The sequence below is a fragment of the Nanorana parkeri genome, unplaced genomic scaffold, assembly GCF_000935625.1.
Source record: "Nanorana parkeri isolate BGI_ZX_2015 unplaced genomic scaffold, ASM93562v1 scaffold322, whole genome shotgun sequence".
Classification (NCBI taxonomy): domain Eukaryota; kingdom Metazoa; phylum Chordata; class Amphibia; order Anura; family Dicroglossidae; genus Nanorana; species Nanorana parkeri.
Genome location: NW_017306590.1, coordinates 1293592 through 1306586, shown reverse-complemented (window position 1 = coordinate 1306586; position 12995 = coordinate 1293592). Strand labels below are relative to the sequence as shown.

General features: G+C 39.3%; 1 protein-coding gene across 1 annotated transcript in view; it reads left to right on the top strand.

Annotated features, from left to right (window-relative positions):
- The window catches only part of KCNMA1 (potassium calcium-activated channel subfamily M alpha 1), a 166238-nt gene that overhangs the window by 104888 nt on the left and 48355 nt on the right, over positions 1-12995 (top strand). The window contains exons 9-11 of the mRNA XM_018558162.1: positions 6821-6947; positions 8378-8602; positions 9597-9789. Of these exons, the coding sequence (XP_018413664.1) occupies positions 6821-6947; positions 8378-8602; positions 9597-9789 (545 nt within the window). The remainder of the gene's footprint in view (positions 1-6820; positions 6948-8377; positions 8603-9596; positions 9790-12995) is intronic.

Below are 12995 nucleotides of genomic sequence, written 5' to 3'. Positions count from 1 at the left end.
CCTGCACTGGGTACCCCGGATGCCGATGTATCCACTGTCAGCCAGCCATAGCCCAGCACAGCCCCCCTTAGCTTAAATCATTGGTTGCTAGGACTGCTGGCATCCTAGCAACCAATGACGTCCAGCAGGGCCGGTTGCTACAACTAAAACAAGTGGTCTGGGCTTGCCTTACTAGCCTTACTTGTACTAGCCTGCTATTGTGCGCACCCCCCTGCCCTGGTTTTCAGGTCCTAGGACCATGGCAAACACTGTCAGGATAGAGAGCGGGAGCAGACCGGGGAACGTCTGTTCCCCAATCTGCTCTGTGATCACTGAAACAATCAGCACATCAACACTGTGTCTGTGCATTGCAGTGCAGCTGCTGATGTGAATGAAGCCTAAATGGCAGACCGCGGGACGGTCACAGGCTGCTGTCCAGGCCGCAATTCGGACCTTTGGTCAATGAAAATTTTATTCACCGGACCTCCTTGAATTTTAATTCACTACCTCTGCCTTATTCTCTTTTAAGATTAAAACAAATCTTAAAACATCTGTGCAGCATATACAATGCAGTATATATTTTTAATCCTGTATTACATTTTGAACAAAATATGTAATGTTTGTAGAAGAAATAAAAGATGCAATTGTCTTTTGGATGTTTATAACATCAACCTTTCAGCAATTGTAGGATTGTAGCTTATACCAATGTTTAATAAAAAGGTGTGGTGGGTGGTCTGTCCCACTAAAATACAATTGAACATTTAACATATAGGTAAAGAAATGATAATCTAGCATCCCACTAATTTTAGTGTTTCTCATGTAGTAGAAAAACAGTACACAACAAAAAAAAATAATACAATGTGTCTTATAAACATTGCACCAAGCAGTTAAGCTACTTAGGGCTGGTGCAGACCTGAGCAATCCGGGACGCACGTCCCGGGACTGCGCATAATTGCAGACAGCGATTGCTGCGTGGCCCCGTTCACGCAGCAATCACAGAAAAAAAGGTTCATGTACCTTTTTTTGCGATACACGACGCGCGGCTGTTTTAGCTCGTGTTCGGATGCAGGGACGGAATCGCAGTGGGTAACCACGTGATCTGCCCGGCACGACTGGGGTGCCATTCGAAAATAATGGTACCCACAGCACGATCGTCGGTGATGGGTGACTCCAGGTGTGCAACAGCCCTTAAACAGGCAATTGTGGAATCATTTTATTAATACTGAAGGCAGATTAGCAGTATGAATACACATATGATATGTGTCATCATGTATATTCATGTATACATATGAAGATTTGTTATTTAGACGCCAACACTTCGTTTGTGTTAAAGAAGCAATAAAGATTAGACATGTGCGATTCGTTTCGTTCTGAATCGAAATTCGGACGAATTTTCGGAAATTCGGACATTCGGATGTATCCGAATTCCGAATTACAGACATAACGAATGCAAACGAATCCGAATCTCCATTTCCGAAAATTCGGTAGCGTTAGTACGAACGTTCGGTTCGTTTTCTGTTCTTATTCGTTTCTTATTCGTTTCGTTCGTTGGAGCAAAGTGACATTAGAGAAGGAGAAAAATATTTTTTCCCCCTCAAATGTCACTTTTGCTGCAAATGAACGAACGAAACGAATAAGAACAGAAAACGAAATGAACGTTCGTACTAACGCTACCGAATCCGAATTGACTTTCACACCCGAATCCTGAAAAACGAAATAAAACGAAAAAAAATTAAAACGAAACGAAACTAAACAAATTTTTTGGCAGTGCACATGTCTAATAAAGATGTTTAAATGGCAAACATTTTTTTTGCAAACCAAATGTATATTTAAGGGCTCATTCACAACAATAGCAGTGACTGGTGTTTTTCAGGCAACTGTTCAGTGCCAGTCACCACTAGGGCACATAGAAAATTATGGTTTTCTATGTGTCCAGATCACAGCATATTGCGGGTTTTGTGAGGTGAAGTGCACAAAATGCAGATATGCTGCATTTTTGATAGCTCACTGGACTGCACTGCAGATTCCTGCAACACAGCACACTGTGCAGCTATCCTGAGACACTTTTTACAATCCAAATGAAGTAAGAAAAAATTTAAACCGTGTGATATGCTGAAATAGCCTTGGCTTGCCAAGGAAGTTTAGAACTCCCTGAGGGGCTGTAAGAAGATTTGTGGGTCTGGGCAATTTGATTTGGTGGAACGAATAGAACGTTTAGATGCAGAATAGGAAAATGTTGACCTGCACTGTTGATCTTTAGCTTGTCATGCCTGGGGTAAGTTAGTACTCTTCTCTAACTCCCTGTTGCGTTTTTATTTCATCCTGTGGCCAAAAAGAAACTTGTAATGAACAACAAGCTGTGCACATTACTACATACCCTTGAATTCTAAGTTGGTATTAGGTTTAAGAATATATTATTTATATTTATTTCTCAATTAACATCCTATATTATTGAAGTCAACCTTACTCTGGCTTTTAAAATGTAGGAAATAAGACAATAAAGTAATTATTATTGTCTATTTGGGCATAGTAATTTCAATTCTGTTACACTTTAGATGTCTCCAGTATGTACTTACCTTGCTTTTTACTTTTACTTAAACACACCATCATAGTTCTTCCACAGCTTTGCAAGAGGTGATTCTAACTACACTATTTTCTGTGCATTTGAAAATGTTTCCTTCATACCAGACATGAACTACAGGGCCGCAGTGTCAGAGGCAGGATGTGTTTTGATATTTCACAGATCTCTTCTCTATTTTGCCGGTCCCTATGTGCAGCTTCCTTCCAAGTGAGATTTGTGGTTTAGCTGCAGGCTCTCTGTCCTTCAGGCAAGCTTTTTTGGGTTGCCTTCTGGCACTTCTCTCTCTTTGCTTTACTCTCTGAGTTTAAAGCAGTGTTTCAGGTTTTATCTAAATTTAGTTAACACTGTGGGGTCGTGTTCAAAGCAGTTCATGCCAGCTGTGTTCATCTTTGGAAGACCAGCTAATCCAGTCATTAACATCTGCTGGTTTTGCAAAAAAACGTACTTTTATCAGGTTTATTTCTTCAGACTGGCCAATTGTGTAATGATTTAAAATTTTAAACATAAAGAAGTTAGAGCGAAAGATTTGTCCCTTATGTTCTGTATGGCATCATGTCACCATTATAGTTAAATTGTGACAAGCCCCTGTACAGTATGTAAAAACTGATAAATGAGCTTCACAATCACCCAAGGAAACATTTCCAGCTATTAACAAACCTAAGCTGCAAGATTGTGCCTAATATTCAATATATACAGCTCAGGAGAGTGTCCCTGATAAAACCTAAAATTGATTTTTAGTGGAATCTTGCACATTGTGTTTATTCACATATTACATATCGCAGAACAAATCACTTAATATCCTCAGCATGCATGACCTAAGGGGTGCTTGCTTTTGGGAATACTATCCTGTCCTTTGTCTCACCTTTTAATTCAGTAAAGCAGTAATATACTCCCCTATCCCTACTATGTGTGTGTTCAGTTTCCAACGGTATGTTCAACAATTAATATTAAAATCAGTTCCAACCCAGTTTTTTTTTTAAATCTAATATACCAACAGTGTACAGTATTTATACACTCCAGAATCGGTTTATGCACAAACCAGTTAAACACTCAGAATGTTTGGGATTGTGACACATATTTGCAGAAACCTGGATTTAGTCTAAGTGAAAAACTAAACCAAGGACACTACAAGGCTACCTGAAAGCTGTTGTGTGTTATTACCCTGGAGCCTAATGTTGCATGCAGTGCATTTTGTTCTTCCAAGTGCACCAGTTTATTCACCCAGTACCTTACAAGACTTATGCCTATTGTCTGCTTTTGTACTTTTAGAATGGGATCCAATTATATTTCTGATTGCAATTTCAGTCAAATCCATTCAGAGTACAGAAAAAAAGCTTACTTAGGCAAACCTGTATTTTGTAATAACTCTGACTCACAACATTTGTAAGCACCTACATTAGGAACGTGAAAGCTGGTGCCATCATCTATCTCCTTTAGGTATCTGGTTGGTACCATAGCAATCTATGCTTGCTTGTATGGTTCTTCTAAATATTTTCCCCTGAGAAGTAGCATTTCAGCATTGTATGAAGAATAATTCATCTCATCTATCTCCAGCAATGATATACAGTGGTACCTTGGTTCACGAACGCTTCTGTTCGCGAACAATTCTGTTTCTGAACAATTCTGAAGTTCAGCAAAATTTTGCCTCCGTTCACGAACTCCGCTTCGGGTGATGAACACAACCGCAGCCATTTTCCCTGCTCTGACACATGGTCATGGCTTCCTTTAGTCGAGATCACAGTTTGATTCGGTTCGCGACCAGAATCGCAGAACAAATTAAGTTTGTGAACCGAGGTGCCACTGTATTTTTGTGATATTTTCTTGCAGCAACTTTTATTCAAGGATAAAATGCAGCATGCAGTAATGCATGAAATCACAAAGCATCTTTTAGTGGTCATACTATCAGTGTGTGTACCTATATGTGCAATTCCAATAAAGGTACTAGCCTGCAGTATTGAAGGTCCAGACAGTGCAGGTTGCCTGTATTCCAAAAAGGCTTTGGCAGGGATGTATTCCACTGTAGATGTTTTATGTTTATTTAAAGCATTGACTTTGTGACTATAGATTTTAGATGTGAGTTGCAGATACTGATCAGAGTCAGTTATGTAAATTAGTCCCATTCAATTTTCTAGTCTGACTGTAGTAAAGGTGACTGTTAAACTATAGTTGAGTTAGTACCCATTTTTACTGTTTGCACTGTTTTAAAAAGTGCAAAATATTCTTATTATTTCTGTTATTAATGTAGAAGCACCTTCACTTTAAGTGTCTGCTTGGTTACTGTGACAGTGAAGGGTTAATATATATTCACCATGTCTTATCCCTTTCATAACCATGAAGAGCAAGCTATTGGTTTTTTTTTTTCCAGTGCAAATGTGATTGTCATCAGAAGCCGCTCACTGTTGTCTAGAATTAAAGTCTTGTATTCTATGTGACGGGTGAAGAAGGGGGGGGAGTAGACATCCCACTCTGAAGCGACACTCTGTTGAATCTTTAAAGGCCGTCAGTTGCGTAAAACCAAACCCGATTGGGCAATTTGCTAAAATATTAAAAGCTCGGCCTGTTAAAGCTTTTACTGTGCAGAGCAGCACATCAGAAAATGTCCGCGGTGAAAGCAAATAATTGACTTTCTATCCTCATGCCAAACACACAACACCAGTGACTAAATTCACATTGCTTCTACTTCATTGCAGATCCTAATAGCAGCTCTTTGATATTGAGGGACAGAAAGGAGCCATGCAACACTCAGCAACTCCTTAAGGAAGCATTTAAGAATTCCCATCATTGAAAGAAAAAAAAAACACATTCCAGTATTAACAGAGTGAGGTGTACACACTGTAACTGACAGTTAATCTGCAACCTGCTCTTTATTTATAAAACTATAGCTTTGTATGTGAAACATTGTATTAAAGCCACGATCACTTCAATGCTCATTTCCTATGTATCATCAAGTGGTGGTGGAGGGACAATAAGGCCTATAAAGTGGCATTATTTTTTGCATTTCTTTGAAGAATTGAGAATACATCAGCGTAGATAAAAGTGCAATACCTTGCTCCCATCCATTCTTTTCTTTTTTTGTATTACAAACCATATGGGTTTTTTTTCACATAGCAAACGATTAATACATTTTTAAATCAGTTTTGTAGTAAATCTAGGTATATGATCAGGTTTAAAAATGTACATTTAGGAAAAATAAGACAGTCTGTAGCCTAATGATTTGTATTAGAAATATTCATAAAACTGTACAGAAATCTAATAAACAAGTTCATTCTGGTTAGCTTTTGATGACAAGAAAGCAAAACTAATTGAAGAGAAGCATGTTTGACATACGTAGTGTGAGCATGATCTTGACACTTGCAGTGCTTTGCAACATTTTAGTTAAAAAATTCTGTTTTGGTTCCCTGGTAATGTAGTTGAACACATAGTAAAACAGTGATACCCTAAGCCTAGGTTTAAACTTTTGCATCTGCATTTTCATGCCTTTTTCCTGCGTGTTTTATAATTTCAATACAAATTAATAAACTAAAACGTGAGATTGTAGTCCATCATGGGAGCGATTGGAGTGGTGGCTACTTTACAACACACACAGGGACCATGTGGAACAAAAGTAGCCACCGTCCAGAAGGAAGGACAGTGTCAGCATGAATTCAGAGATGATTTGAGAATCTACAGCCGAGTGATACACAAATAAGATAATTTTTTGTTAATAGTTAAGGTACTTGAATGCATTTTTAAGATTTAACTCTTGAGTTTAGTGCCACTTTTAAATAAAATTAACCTTTTAGCTGCTAGAGAAAGCACTGTTGTTTCTATGAGACTTGTGTACCAGTCTTCTAGAGAGCAAAATGTACTCAGTAGAAGCTACAGAAATGTCTGTAATTTGTGAGTGGAGGCAACTTGCATGCAATTTTTTTACCATCATATCCAGTGATTGGACAGGAGGGGTTTTCGTGGACATAAAACATATGAAGATCTTCACTTTATTTTCTCTAACCCCCTCCTCCTGTTAATGGCAAAGTGTGTAAAACATTTATACCATAACGGAACATTTATAGCATTTATATCATAATGAAAAATGTAAAAGTATACTAGCGTGTTCCAAGGTGATATATATTGCAACAATGAAAGTTACAAAAATTGCTGTTAATAAAAGCTACCAAATCCATTTTTATGATCTTTAGCTGGTCAATGATACACACAAACCCAAAACAAAACCAGCTGTATGATCTCCCATGCTTAAAGTTTTTTTCTTCCCCCCCACAGACATGATCCATTGCTAATGGCTGCTAATGATCAGATAGATAACATGGACTCCAGCAGTGTGAAGAAGTATGACTCTACTGGTATGTTCCATTGGTGCCCAGCAAAAGAAATGGAGAAAGTTTTGTTGGTGAGTACCAATATGGATAACAGGTGAAGTAACTAAAGTATATGAGACAGTGGACTAAGATTAGGAGATTTCATATAAGAATTAGGATCTTTGAGTTGCAGGATCATACAGGACTTCTGGTATATAAAGAAATGTAGGGTGAATTCTGCATTCCTTTCATTTCAGAGTACTTACTATACTGGAAGTGAGAGTTTCACAGACCCTCACAAACCTACAGAATACTTTAAAAAAAATATCATATGGACAAACAGCAAACTGAAAGTAGAACTTCATTAAAATAGTTGGACACAACTTAGCAACCAGCAGCTGTTGATACAATAAACACTTTGGTCAGGAGTATGTAATATACAGCGGTAACCACTTTAAGTACAACACAGTCAGTAGTATGTGGCATACTGCCTCTTATATTGCTGGTTAGTAGGAGGAAAAGATGGCTGTGTCTGTGGTTAACAGGAGGCAGGAGGAAAAAAATGACAAGCATACATGATCAGGGAGAGAAAAAAAAGCCCGACATTGATGGTCAGGGGGAGGAAAATTGTTTTGAATCAGTGCTTAGGGGAGGGAAAAATACCCAGTGTTGGTGGTGAAGGGGAGGAAAAATATCTGGTATTGGAGGGAAGCGGGAGGAAAAAGCCCACATACTATGGTGGTCAGTGTCTGGCCCCCCTATACATTGGCGGTTAGTGTCTGTGCCCCCCTTACATTGGTGATCAGTGTCTGTGCCCTCTTACACTGGTGGTCAGTGTCTGTGCCCCCTCTATACATTGGTGATCAGTGTCTGTGCCCTCCATACATTGATGATCAGTGTCTGTGCCCCCCATACATTGATGATCAGTGTCTGTGCGCACTATGCATTGATAGTCAGTGTCTGCACCCCCTTACAATGGTGGTCCGTGTCTGTGCAGCCCCCATACATTGTTAGGCAGTATCTGTACCCTCTTACCTTGGTGGTCAGTTTCTGTTCTCCTCTTACATTGGTAATCAGTGTCTGTGCTCATTCGCTGAGTGGCATCCTGATTCAGCACTGGCTCACACACCACAAGGACTACACAAGACAGCAACACAGAGCCCTCACCTCTTTCTGGTCCAGTACTGCCTGCTGCCCTAACACTAGCAGGCACTGCTGTCACATGAGTTCCTGGAGGCGAGTGGGTAGGACAGGAACTGGCTGCTGAAGAAGCTGCTAAATAAAAATAAAAAAAAACACAAAAGTGGGTGGTATTGGGACCCAGGGCACCTGGCCAGAGATACAGGGCAACTGACCTGGGTGCCCAGTGCTGGTTACATCCCTGTGTGGTACAAATTCCATTAACCATACAGGTGGGTAAATATAAAAAAAAACATTCTGCAATATATACTCTGCATGTTTACCTGAAAATGCTGTAATAAGTTCATTTCTTCTGATTCTCGTGTTCTGTCTATTTCTACAGACACGTAGTGAAGCTGCCATGACAGTTCTGAGTGGGCATGTAGTTGTCTGTATATTTGGAGATGTAACATCAGCACTTATTGGGGTTCGGAATTTGGTGATGCCACTGAGAGCCAGTAACTTTCACTATCACGAACTGAAACCTATAGTATTTGTTGGATCCTTGGAATACCTAAAGAGAGAATGGGAGACACTGCACAATTTCCCAAAGGTTTCCATCCTGCCTGTAAGTATCAGAACATTCTATGGAGGTAACATAAGGGTACTAAACCACAGCTGGATGAAAATAGTCTTCATGTTAAATGATCATCTTTTAAAAGTGTAAGTCCAGCTATTTTTTTTCCCGTTTGTTATTTAAATAGTGGGATGAGATTTACCCTCATTTACTGACAATGTTTTCACAAGGCAGGAAGAGAAGGAAAATCTGCAATGGCAACATATATAGAAATAAAAATCTGACATGGCTTCTAGTCTTTCCCTATTCTACAAAAAAAAGTTTTGGCTGTACATACAATTTTAAAATTGTATTGTTTTTTTGTTGATCACAGACTTTCAAATGATCCATACAGGTCTGTGTTCTTACACGTTTTAGTATTTCTATTCATTTGAATGTGATATAGCTCATGGCATAAATGGAATGTGTTAAGCTGGACTACCGTAGCCCTCCGCCAATCACCGGGGATCCTACCAGTCATTAAGGAGTCCTTAAAAATGAGGATTAATGGTCTAGTTATAACCTGGTATCAAACTTTAGTTAAATATAAGCTTTATTAAATTAACTTGAGTCCAGGGTTTAGCTATGTGCAGATTTTATTCTATGTCTTAAATTTGTGCTAATATTTTCCCTGTTAGAATCGAATGCCTAAAATCATGCAAACTGCTTATTCCTCAGTATTTCAATGTCACAGTGAGAGTACATATCTAAAAGAAGGGTGCAGTCAGCTGGCTGCAGCAAACGCCCTGCAGACTACCCTGGTCCACCCTTGTATGGTCACACATACATCTGAAGCAAGGTGACATTGTCGCGATGAATAGTTTTCTGGTGCTCAATTCAATATAGTCCTGCTCTACTTTTGAGTTTATTAGAACATCCACTGTAGCAATAGTACAGAATATATTTTTGAGCTAAGATAGATATTCTTTATTTAACTAACTTCCCTGTTAATATGATCCAGTGATTCCTTCATTCCTTTATCCAGCTTGTTTTATCTTTCCTTTAGGGCACGCCATTAAGCCGAGCTGATCTAAGGGCTGTCAACATTAACCTGTGTGACATGTGCGTTATCCTGTCAGCCAATCAGAACAATATTGATGATACTTCACTTCAGGACAAGGAATGTATCTTAGCATCTCTCAACATCAAATCCATGCAGTTTGATGACAGCATAGGGGTCTTGCAAGCTAACTCTCAAGGTAAGCCAGTCCCTCTCTTACTTGGCAGCACAGCCCTGAAGACACAGAGCTGGCACAAGAGATATCCCTCATTCAGCTACACATAGATCTGCTTTTTACTTGTGACATTGCTTAACTTGCTGATGTGCTTGATGTGTCTCTTGGAGCCTATTCATAGCAGAAGATCTGCACAAGTGCCACATTAACTGCTTGATTATAACAGAGCCACTAAACTCTAAGGAGAGCAAAAAGGAAGAGGGACATAACTACCTAACAGAGCTATCTTCTGTTTGTAAAAATCTGCTACATAGAATAGATTACCTTTTCTCAAACATGGCTCCCTTTAAAAGCATGCAAAATCTCGAGGTAGAAAAGAAAGCAAAGAAATGCCATAGTGCACACTGTCCTAGTTGTATCAGTGTGCATGCTCAGATATACCAGCTGTAGCTACGGCAAGAGCCATACATTGTTTTATACAGTGCAGGTTACAATGAGATACACCATACCTACTTTTATTGCTCCAACAGGATAGACTACAATTTTTCAGCTGTGGCTTTGCTTGGTATATGTGTAATTTATTGCAGAGCAAGCTTGTCACATTTTATTTCTTTCCGAGGTAAAAGTGCATGCCTTAATGCACCTCATTGAAATAATAACATCAACAGCAGCAATATTCAAATGTGCAATGCAGGCCAAGAATGCCCCACACATGTTGAATAGCAGTGTATGATTTGAAAGACAGCTTCATGGAGCACATTCAACATATGTGCACATATCCATGTGCTCACGTGAGCCTTCACTACAAGCGAACCATATAAATCTATCCCTGCTCTTGTTCATTTCCTTGAATCATGCCCGTTGTGTATGTACATTCTGAGTATATGAAGGGTTATTTTGGTGGATAAACCACTTCCTAATGAACAACCAAAGGTATAGTTAAATCTTTGTTTTACTCTTTGTGTTGTAACAATACCAGCAGGTAAAACAAACTGGACATATAAAAGATCTACAGTAAACAATGCCTAAGGCACAGCATAACATGTAATAATTATGGTGTAAAATGAACAAGTATGACTAACCAAAGTTGAATGCAGGTATGCCTCCTGCATGCCACCGAGCTCCCGCTGTAAGTTTACAAACGATCGCTGATTCCACATCTTCTTAACACTACCAAAACATTAATTCCCCTACACTTGAACTAACCCACTGTCCCGTCCTTGAAAGACTGGTTCCATAGAATTGAATATTACAGATTGATGGAGGAACTGACATCCGCCAAAATTGATCGACAAGCCACATATGACTCTGTATGGCAACCCTGGGTTACTTTTAAACAATCTCCCACATATCTTATGGTTCTTTTACGGGTTTGATACTTACCACGGGATGTGTATATGTTTTTGTGCTTGTTTGTGCCAGTGACGCTCATACATGGAGCCAACCCACAAATGTCAATGTGTGTAATTTTACTCATGTCAATTTCACATTTATTAGAGTAACATCTAAATGCGAGAGGTGATGCTGGAGGCCCATGTTGTGTCCTATGCCCCTTCCCCCGTCCTCAAACTTCTACTTGTCCCTCCCCCACTCTCTTTCTTTCTTTCCATCTTTCTTCTCTTTCTCTTCTATCTATCTTTCCTATGGTCTTTCTGTGCGTACTGGCGTGGAGTGTATAGACTTGACTTCCAATGTGCTAACAAAGTGTAAACGTACTATGCGGTTCCACAAATCTTTGCTGATTGGTTGAACTCTCTGTACCTAAGTATGTACTGTTACGTTCCTATTGTGCAAAAACCCATAAAAACTGAATAATTTAAAAAACAAAACAGAAACAAAAGTTGTAATGAGCAAAAAAAAACAAAACACTTTTCATGCAGGTTAAAAGGTCCAATCTCTTTCTGTTTGTAGATGCATGCACTTTGACCCCAGCTGTTACAACAATTACCTGAACGCCTCACAATGAAATTTTTAGTTTTTGGAGATTTCATTTAGCATCACAGTCAGCTTTTCGATTGATTTTGCTGGGCTGGCTAGTCCTGGACAAATTAGCAGTTGTTTTAAATCAACGTACTTGTAGATTCTGCTCCTTACAGTGGATTTTTTTTTATTTCAAATCATTTGGAAATCTTTTCAAAACTCTTGCCTGACATCCACAACCTTCTTTCTGTGGGCATTAGAGAGCTCTGTTGATCTTTGGTATTGAAGTGTGTGGTGTCATAAAGCCAAAACCACCAGACCATATACACCGAAGGTTTAAATAAGACAGGTTCTACCTGCATACTCTCTATGGAGGTTCTAATCATTGGCACTTAATGTGGAAAACTGAATTCATTTTATGGGTTTAAGTAAGTAATTACTAAGAATTGCAGGCCTACAATACATAACACCAAATTTCCATGCAAAAAATTGTACCGCTTTTGGTACAAAATTCCTGACATAATAATACCGCCAGGGAGGTTAAAGTGGTGGGAAATGTAGGGGTGTACTTCCCTTTTTTATATGACCAAATTTTCATTTTCATTCATTTGGATCATGAAAATTAATAAATTCTGTCATTTGTTCAAGTATATTACCATTATCTGTAGGCACTATTTGAATCAAGATCTAATGTTTGCCTGTTCAATAAGTTATTCAGGTCAACAATTTCCATGGGCTGTATTTACTTTTCTTTATTGTCCAGAGAAGGACAAAGGAATAATGGATAATCTTAAACCAATGGGTAATATGCAGCTGCGTACAGGAGCACTGGTAAACAGTAAATAACACATTGAAGGCCAGCCTATGCAAAACCTTTCCCCCAACTGTCTTGGTTCAGTTCTTCCAAGTGTCCTAGGAGGTTGGATGCTAAGGAAAACTCTAAGTATATATTTTTTTAACGTTTCTTTCATCAACATACTTGGTTCTCTGCAGATGTGTTTTCTTTCTACACAGCAGCCATACAGATCGGCTTATCCTTGGGATTGCCTTGTAGGCCATACCCAGACCCTGCTGGACTGAAGATTGTGAAGCCTTCCTGGAATTCGGCCATTAGGAGCTGGGCTCTTCTGCCTCCAGCTTCTGGTGTGACCCAGTCTCTAAAGACTCACTCTGTGATTAGGCCCATGGACGGAGTGAAGAACTTTTGGAATGTGATCTTCGGAAAATGCGTTTTGCACTGTGGCACTCTCCAGACCCATATGTACTGTGTCAATTAACCACAGATCGCTCCCCAGTTTTGGAGCCTTTGG